The sequence below is a fragment of the Onychostruthus taczanowskii genome, unplaced genomic scaffold (genome assembly GCF_017590055.1).
Source record: "Onychostruthus taczanowskii isolate IOZ18803 unplaced genomic scaffold, ASM1759005v1 scaffold315, whole genome shotgun sequence".
NCBI lineage: Eukaryota > Metazoa > Chordata > Aves > Passeriformes > Passeridae > Onychostruthus > Onychostruthus taczanowskii.
In genome coordinates, this window is record NW_024500517.1 from 44,326 (window position 1) to 53,937 (window position 9,612).

At 48.4% G+C, this 9,612-nt stretch overlaps 2 protein-coding genes across 2 annotated transcripts; both read right to left on the reverse strand.

The window, feature by feature from the left end:
• Nucleotides 1–706: 706 nt before the first annotated feature.
• On the reverse strand, nucleotides 707–1,066 carry LOC121338737 (feather keratin 4-like). Its single transcript, XM_041409934.1, has one exon. It carries the CDS (start codon nucleotides 1,064–1,066, stop codon nucleotides 707–709), a length of 360 nt encoding a protein of 119 aa, XP_041265868.1.
• A 4,967-nt stretch (nucleotides 1,067–6,033) lies between these two features.
• LOC121338735 (feather keratin 1) lies at nucleotides 6,034–6,711 on the reverse strand. Its single transcript, XM_041409932.1, has 2 exons — nucleotides 6,668–6,711; nucleotides 6,034–6,352 (listed from the first exon to the last, which is right to left on the reverse strand). Exon 2 carries the CDS (start codon nucleotides 6,337–6,339, stop codon nucleotides 6,034–6,036), a length of 306 nt encoding a protein of 101 aa, XP_041265866.1. The 5' UTR covers nucleotides 6,340–6,352; nucleotides 6,668–6,711.
• Nucleotides 6,712–9,612: the final 2,901 nt, after the last annotated feature.

Sequence of the window (9,612 nt, forward strand, 5' to 3'; positions counted from 1 at the left end):
CTCGTGGGGACAGCTCAACCTGCTGCAGACATTGTTTGTATAACTGGGTTATTGGAATGCCCCAAACCTTCCCAACAAGAGAATTTCTTCCCTTTTTTCCCCTGCAAAATGGACTGTTTTAGTGCCTTCAGTTGCAAATCTAAATCAGATCCTGGAGGTGCTCTGAGTTCTCCATCTCCAGGCTGAACATTCCCCACATTCTCAACATTCCCAACTCCCCCAGACTATTGATGATCTACTCAGTGATAAATTTCACCTAAAAAAGTGAAACTGAAAAAGTTTCAAATAAGACCAGGAGGGGAGGGAAAAAACCAGCAGGAGACTCTGGAGATTATGATAAAAGCATCATTTTATTAATCCAAATGAGAGGATTAAAGCCCTGCAAAGCACTGGGGGGAAAGGCTCAGCTCAGGGGGACGTGTGCCCAAGACAGAGCTCTTCTTCCAGCACACCCTGAGAACCACATCCCATCTACTAGCTAAACTTAAAACTTTACACCGGGTAGTACCAAATACACCGAGCAACTGAGCTACAAACAGGACCAGAAATACCCAGGAGTAAAACAGGAGCAGTGGCCTCATTCCAGGGCCTGATGGACTCAGTTCAGGGGGAGCTGTGGGGATCTGACCCCGCTTTGGACACCGTGAGCTCAGTCCTGCTCCAGGGATGGGTTGGGGTTCAGCATTCCTGGTCTTCTCCTCCCGCCTCAGCAGGGCCCATAGAAGCCGCTGCGGGAGGTGTTGTAGCGCCTGTAGGGCCGGCTGTAGCCACTGCCCAACCCAGGGTAGCCAAAGCCCCCAAAGCCCCCAAAACCCAAGGAGCTGCCCGAGTTGATGGGGACACCCTCGGCGCTCAGAGCGCTCCCGACGGCCGCAGACGCCGAGGATCCCACGGTGGTGTTCTGTGGGAAGGAGCTGAGGATGGGCCCGGGCAGGGTGACCGCCACGGGCGAGGGCTGGATGACCACGGTGGAGTCCTGGCACTGCCGGACACAGGGCTCGTTGCAGCTGTTGGCCAGCGGGGTGGGGCCACAGGACGTGGGCGGACATCGCTCATAGCAGGACATGGCTCGGGATGAGGTCTGGAATAGAGGAGCACACCTGAGGGCAAGGCAGGAGATGTGTCACACCTGCATTTACTCAGCTCAGTTCATTTACTCATTTTATTTCAGTTATCGGGACAGAGACTTTCCAAGGAGCCTTTTAGGAACTGAGCCAGGAGCTGAGAAGGAAACCAAACTCTTAAATAAAGAGAGACAGAGGCTGAAATGTCCTCTAGGCTGTCGGTGATCCGGACAAGAACTGGCAGCAGAACAAAAGAAACAAACCTGTGTCATTAATTTAATTGGAGGATTTTGATTGCACGTCTGGAGAGACCCAGCTCTGCGTGCACAGAGCGTTGGGAGAGCAGCAATTAGGAATAAAACCCAACCACAAATGTACCTGTGGGGAGAGGTACATTCCAGAGGGCAGCTGGAAAAATGAAAGGGAGGATTCATTTCAAGGCTCCAACTTTGCCTACAAAGAGGTACAAATTTCAATGACAAATTTCAACGTCATTAAGCAGCCTTGAAGAAGAGGTCTTTGGAATTTTTCTCAGACAACTCGTCCATGGATATGACAAAAAGCAGGAATTCCATGCACACTCCTGGGTTTTATCTGTACCACAGCATTAAAACAAAAATTCTATGATTTCTAGGTGTGTTCAGCTCTGCTTCAGTTTTTCCCCTTTCCCTTCCACCCCACAATCCCTGATCCCACTTCCCAGCATTCCAGGAGATGTCTTTGCACTCTGGAACGAAATTTCCACACTTGGTGACCCAGCTGACATTCCAGGATAGAAAAGACCCTTCAAGATATAATATGCTGCTGAAATATAACTGAGCTCCTGGATTTTCTGTTTTAATAAATAGTTAGAGTTTAAAAGGATCTTTAAAGATCCCAGAATTCCAACCCCTTGCAGAGTTATTCCACGCATGCAATTAATTAATCTTTATTAGTTCTAATATTTTCTATATCATTTAGCATGTCTGAAATCCAGCATTTGAATAAATTTCTATCACCAGGTCAAGGATCTCTATAGCCAAGTCAGGACTCCAGAAATTCCATTATTCCAACAGCAAACCCCAGCTATGTAAATGGAAAAATCTCCTCCCCCCCCCCCCCAAAAAAAAAAAAAAAGAAAAAGAATCCAGCAAGCAGCAGAACACTGTGGGGGAAAAAACACATTATTAAAAGGCAAGAACTCAGCAAACAGAGAAAGAGAAGTGGATTTGGACTAACCTTGCTCACAAAAGAGGAAAGAGGAAAGAGAAGTGGTAGGAAGGAGTTGGGTTGAGTTGGTTTTTATACCTCAACCCTGATGGCCTGGGGACCACAGACAGCCTTTGTACCTGGAATTAATTCCCAACGAGTATGTCCTGAATGTCAAATGTTCCACCTGATTAAATGTTCTTTTCCTCACTGCTTATTTACTTTGTTTTTATTTCCTCCTTATCTTCTGACAGACAGATCCCGCAGGTTTCTCTCATCTCGGGAATTAGGGACCAAATTTATTCCAGGGCCACCTTTCAGTCACAACAAAATCCAGACTCTGGCCTATGTTTGACTTTAGTCATAAAGAAAAATACTAAGAATGTCTATAATACATAATTCATCATTCCAAGGCGTTCTTTTATTAAGGGTATGAGTGTAAATCTTTAATAAATTCCTGTCTCCAGCAGTGCTCACCAGGCTCTGCCTCCAGCCGGGCGTCAGAACAATCTCAGTTCTGGGTTTGGGCAAGACCCTGCCTGAAGAGCACATCCAGCCCTGAAATCCCACAGAACCCAGGCAAGAAGTGCCAGAATTGTGGAATTCAGAGACAAATTACCACTTTATCACATCGAATTCAGATGGTTTTATGGCATTAAATCTGGGTAACGCAGTTTGAGGCTCAGCTGGGAGAACAAGGAGACATTTAATCGTGGTTTATCAGTTCTTTTACAAAGGGGACATCTAAACCCCTCCTGTTCCACCTCAGATCACAAACACCAGTCAGAGTCATGGAATCATGGAATGGTTTGGATGGAAACGGACCTCAAAGCTCATCCTGTGCCAATCCGTGTGCAGGGACACCTCCCATGATCCCAGGTTGCTCCAAGCCTTGTCCAACCTGTCCTGGGACACTTCCAGAGGTGGGGAATCCATGGAACCACCTGTGCCAGGGGCTCACCACCCCCACAGGGAAGAATTCCTTCCCAAACCCAACCTAAATTTCCCCTCTTTCAGTTCTGCCCCTTCTCCCCCTTGTCATGTCACTCCAGGCCCTTGGAAATTCGCTCCCCATGTTTCTTGTTGGCTCCTTCAGGTCCTGGAAGGCCACAATGAGGTCAGCCCAAAGCTTCTCCAAGCTTGGAAAGGTCCTCAGAGGTTTTTTTGGAGATGTGAACATTTTAATTGACAATTGTTTGTAAGTGGGTCAGACTGGGAATGGCGCACAAAGAGTTTTGGCTCCTCTTGGATTTGATCTTGGATCCCAAGGCGTCCACAAGTGAACAAATTGCTGAGGAGCTGGAAAAAAAATTGTCTTTATTAAACTGTGCTTGAAGTAATTTGAGGTTGACCTTATTAGAGTCGGTCTAAAAGTACCAGAAATTAAAAGTACCCATAAATTGGGAAGATGAAAGAATTTTTAATGGGTGGATGATGCTTCTCACGCAATGCCAGCCTAAACCTAGACTGGGAAACAAAAGAGGACAATTCCTTTATCAAGAAAAGGTTCCACTTGCTTAATTATGTGTGGGAACAAATTAATGCAAAAAAAAAAAGTTTCAAAAACCCCATAAAGTTGAAAATATCTACAGAGTTATCGCACCCATTTTTCCACCTGAAAATCCAAGGGGAACATGGCTTCCAAACCATGTTCATATTATTCAGAAATTGTCTCTCCAGTGATTTCAGTCATTGCAGGTGATGGATCAGACCCTTAAAGGTACAAAATTCTGCTTGAAATTGAACTGAGCATCTCCATTTAATAAAAACTTCAACATCCTGCACAACCCTCCTGCTGTGCTGGGTTGGGAACATTCTGGAATATGGTTTTTTCCCCTTTTTTTTCCCTTTAGGTCAGCAAGAGGAAATTTCAGGGTATATTTCCCCTTACCCAGACTCTTCACTCTCCCAAATTCCCCTCCTACACCCCTCCTGCTCTGTGTCCATTTGCATTGCAGGATTAATAGATAAAATAGGTAAAATAGATTTAATAGATTAAATAGATTAAATGGTCTGTTGGCGGTAGATACAGAAGACATTTTCAAATCCCTTACATATTTTTCAATAAAACCAGATTTAAATTGCCTTTTAAACCCAATACTTTTCAATTGGCATTGCATCAATTTCACACCATAATAAAATTGTGCTAGCACAGAAATTTTATGTGTAACATTTTTATCAGCAAGTGCCATATCTGGGGTGTCACTTAAGCTGACCACAAGGATTTTGTTTTTATATTCAAAAAACTAGAAAAACTAGTCTGATTATAAATACAACTGCAGCGGTTCTGCTGCACGGAACGCCGCCACCCTTGGATTCCTCGCGGATCTCAGGGAAGAACTCATCCCACCAGTCCCTCTGATTAATTGTTTGGAAAATTTGCCCATGGAAACCTCTTTTCCAGCCCAGGCTCCTCTCAGTCTGGGACATTTTCATTCCCCAGATTTCACTTTTTTTGGCGTTGCTGCCTCAAGCCGTAGGCAGAAAGGGTCACCAGCAGAGTTCTTCTGCTCCCCGTGACCAGGGAAAGGCTGGAGCCGTGCCAGGGAGGTTTGGGCAGGATTTTTGTGGAAAATTCTTCCCCCCCCGAGGGTGCTGGGCACTTCCCAGGCTCCCCAGGGAATGGGCACAGTCTCAGGGCAGCTCCAGGAGTGTTTGGGCAATGCTCCCAGGGTCGTTTTGGGATTTCGTGGCTGTGCAGGACCAGGAGCTGGATTGGATGACCCTTGAGGGCCCCTTCCAATGAGGATATTTTAGGATTCTATCCCATCTTTTTGCTGAGCTCTTCTCCTCCAAATTTGTCAATTTGCAAGTAAATAATTTTTAATAAACTTTAAACAAAGCATAGAACATTTGAATAGAAAACCCCACCTCTTTTGCCTGTTCTGTGGACATTTGGACCAGCTCCACACCTGAATGCCAGGAGCCTTCCCTCGATCTCCTCAAATATTTATATCTCAGCTCCAAGATTATTTAATTTTCAAATAAATTTTTATTTCATGGCTTTATTTTTCTTGGATCTCTTTTGGTTGCCACAACGGCAAGTGTTGCTTCTGCCATATTAATATTCATTCAGATTCTCAAGCATTTCAAAGATGCCAAATAGGGGACAAGATCTAAAGTCTCTCAGGCTTAAACACCACAATTGTACTATTAAATACAGAGGTGGGATAAAAAAATTGGGGGCAAATATCTTAGAAAGAGAAATAGATTTGAGAACCTGTTCAGTGCTTCTCAAGAGTGTAAAAACCAATGAAATTATTATTATCAGATGAGTTGTGGTGACTTTTGGATGCACATTTTCCTCTGTGAAATCCTTGCATAGATTTTCACATAATTCTGCCCCAAGGGGAGGTAAAAAGGAGAGAAAAACCACAATGAAACTCAAATCAGATGCAACATCAGTTTAATGATAAACAGTCAAGTAGCATTCAGCAAAAACAAAGGGAAAATATATATTTATGAAGGTAAAAGAAACCATTGCAACTGAGAGACAGAAAGCAAGACTCCACATTTCCTTAATTCCTGAATAAAACCCCTCCACTGACTGTTGGCAATCACAGCATTAAACCACTGTGAAATGCAAAATCAGAGACAAGGAAACTCTTCAAAAGCAGGATTTTCAAGGCTGAAACAGGCTGCCCACGAGACCAGACAGCACCTCCCTCCTTTCCTCCTTGTCAGGAAGGCAGGAGGGGCCCCGAGGCCTCTGGAAACGCTGGCCAGCAGCTCCAGGGAACACTTGGCCTGGGGAGGCACTCGCTGGACATGCAGCCCGGCTCTAGCAGGGCAGGCACCTGCGGCCGCAGTAGCGGCCACCAAGGCCAGAGAGCCCCGAGAGCCCAAAGCCCCCCGAGTTGATGGGCACTCCCTCCTCGCTCAGGATGCTGCCCACGGCGGCGGAGGTGGAGGATCCCACGGCGGTGTTCTGCGGGAAGGAGCTGAGGATGGGCCCGGGCAGGGTGACCACCACGGGCGAGGGCTGGATGACCACGCGGGAGTCCTGGCACTGCCGGACACAGGGCTCGTTGCAGCTGTTGGCCAGCGGGGTGGGGCCGCAGGGCCGGCACAGGTCGTAGCAGGACATGGCTGGGGCTGGAGGAGCACCTGCAGAGAGGGCAGGGAAAGCACACAGGGAGTGTGAGGCACACAGGGAGATGCTGCTCGCAGGAGGAAACACAGCCCGGGCAGAAGCGACAGCCTGGAGAGGGAGCAAGGGAGGAATTCAACAGCCCTGAGCCCAAACAGTTCCCTGCAAAGACATCTCCCACCTCTCCCCAGGAAAAAACAACCACAAAAACCTGGTGAGAGCAGGATCAAGGAGAAAGACTCTCAGAGAGCACTACGGAGAGACAAAGATTTTGCCTCCATGAAGGCAAAGGAGAAGAGAAGGAGAAGAGGGAGGCAAAGGCCCTTGCAGCTCACCTGTGTCACCGAGGAGGAGAAGGCAGGAGAGGTGGATGAGGGCTCCTCACTTGCTCTGCCTTTTATACTGTCCCACACAGCCCCAGGCCCACGGGCACCCTCCGCACATGGAACGTGTTTACCAAGCTCATCCTGCATGCAAAACATCCCCATTAGAGAAATGGGGACACTGCAATGCTGCTTTTTCATTTCCCTGTGCAGGACATGCCCAGTCAGCCTCCCAGGCTCCTTTCAAGTGCCAGGATTAGAGGCCAAAACGTGTCCAGGGGCAGTGCCACATCAGCAGGGCTGGGTGATGCAGCCGGTGCTGAGGAGTGTCCAACATCTCACATAATTCCAGCCCTGGCCCTCCAGGGCAGGACTTTAAAGTGTTTCCCGATGATGGAGCCGGGCTCCTCAGGGCCCTGAGGCTCCAGCCTGGCTATTCCCCTGCGAGGGTCAGCTCTGTCCCTCACCTCTGTCCCTCTCCAGTTTGGGCACTGCTGCTCTGGCCTGGGCAGGGGCTGCCCAGGGGGGTTTGGAGTCGCCATCCCTGGAGGTGTCCAAGGGGAAACTGGCCATGGCAATCTGTGCTTAGGGCTGTGTGACAAAGTGGGGATCGGGAACAGGTGGGACTTGATGTTCTGGGAGAGCTTTTCCAATCTCAGGAATCCTTTCAAGTGAGGGACCAGCCCCAGTCAGCCCCATGGAGCCAATGTCCAGCAGGGGACATGGGGTGGCCTCTGCACTGGAAATTCCTGCCCTGGAGGGCCAGGGGCTGGCACCAGATGGTCAGTGGGACACTTCTCAGCCCTGCCTGCAACACCCGGCCCTGCTGACAAATTATTTTCCCTGGAAATATTTTGGCCTCTAATCCTGGCACTTGAAAGGAGCCTGGGAGGCTGACTGGGCACGTCCTGCACAGGGAAATGAAAAGGCAGTGTTGCAGGGCAAAAATAAAAACACTAATTTTTGTAATTGCGATGTTTTGCATGCGAGATGAGCTTGGTAAACACATTCCCTGTGCAAAGACTGTCCTTGGGCCTGGGGCTGTGTGGGACAGTATAAAAGGCAGAGCAAGTGCAGGATCCCTCATCCACTTCTCCTGTCTTCTCCTCCTTGGTGACACAGGTGAGTGCTTTTCCCTGTTTCCATTTATTTTCCTCTGTCTCTTCTGGCTCCCACTGGGGTTTTGCCTCAGTTTTGTTTTGCTGTGACAGTTGGTGATCCTCTCCATTCTCTGTGCCACACTGCAGGAGGTCTTGTCTGTGTTTTTAGGGTCCTCTTGAGGACTGCAATTCCTTGTCCTTTCTATCTCCCCCTCCTGGCTGTCCCTTCTGCCCAGGCTCTGCTCTTTCTCCTGCGAGCAGCGTCTCCCTGTGCGCCTCACACTCCCTGTGTAATTCTGCATTGAAACTGGAGTCTCCTGGAGTTCCTTCCCTTTTGGCATCCCCAATTAAAGCTGCTCCACTGGGGGAGGTCACAAAATCACAGTTTTTGGGGTTGGAATACACTTCCAGAGGTTACGTGGACCAACCGTTGCTCAGGTGGTACAGCCTTGACGGATTGGCTTAGGTGCCAATGGCTTCTCAGTGTATCCAAGGATGGACACCCCATAATAACCTCCCTGGTTCATGCATTCCATCACTCAGTAGATAAATGTTTCCTGGGACACCTTCCATGGCTCATGTCCTGTGAGAAAGGTTTTACAGCGACTTCTGTGAGCCAGAGGGAAGTTTGAGAAGAGGATCCAGGTTCACACCTGAAGGCATTTCCTACCAAGGTCCTTGACAGAGAAACCAAGAAAGAAAGAAGGGGAAATAAGAGAAACCTGCAACTGCCTGTTCCAATGAGCACTTTGTTTGTCTTTCCTGAGCAATGAGTAAACTTTATACTTGTAAGAATGTATAAAAAGCACGCATGCTATAATAAAACCTTTTGAAGCCTTCTGAAAATAGAGTGTTGCTTTGTATTGTGACCGTCTCGATCATGACAATGTCCTTCATGCAACAGAATCCCAAGAAGTTGTCATCCTTTATTTCTGCCACCACACCATCCCCTGTGCCCTCCTGTCCCTCCTGGAGGGCTCAGGGCTGCAAGCACAGCTCAGGAGGTCACAGGGACATGTTGGGCAGGGGGAGAACATTGCTTGGGTTTGAGTTGTCGTGTGGGTGGTGATGCAGAGGAGGACAAGGTGCTCCTGCATCCTCCCATGTCTTCTACTCCCTGTCATTCAGGAAATTACAGAATCGTGGAATATCCAGATTGGAAGGGACCCAGAAATCATCCAATCCAGGTCCTGCACAGACACCCCAAAATCCCACTGTCTGCCTGAGAGCTTTGTCCAAACACAAGTGATCCTCACTTGACCTGGAGCAGAAGAACGGAGGGGTCAGAGACCATTCCAGGGATGGAGAGACCAGAGACCATTCCAGGGATGGAGGGCAGGGAATGGAGGTCTCAAAAACAATTAAGGGCAGTCCCTCAGTGTGACCATGGGACAAGGCCAGGCCAGGTGTCCTGCATGTCTGAGTGTGCTGACATGATGGAAGAGGAGCCTGTGATCTTGGTCTGCTTGCCTCCAGTGTTTTTCTGCTGACATTCCCAGACCATGAGTCCTTCTGATGTGTTTTGATGTCTCCCTGGAGAGCTCTGCAGGCTCTTTCCACTGCTTGCTACTGAGTTTGGGTGTAGGCTCCCAGAAGGGTTTTGGAGATTTGGGGATGGAGAAGGAGCAGTGAGAAAGGCCCAACATGGACACTTGGTGCTGGGTGGAGCTGGTGGGAGCAGAGTTAGGGTGTGTTGGAGAGGACTTTCTGCTTTTCGAACATCCTCCTGTTGACTCGAGGATGCTGGGGGCTCTCCACGAAGGCATGTGGATTTCAAATACCTGGATATTGTTCATATCTGGATGTGAAATCCCTGAATCTTCAGAGTGTCCAAGGTGACAGGGAAG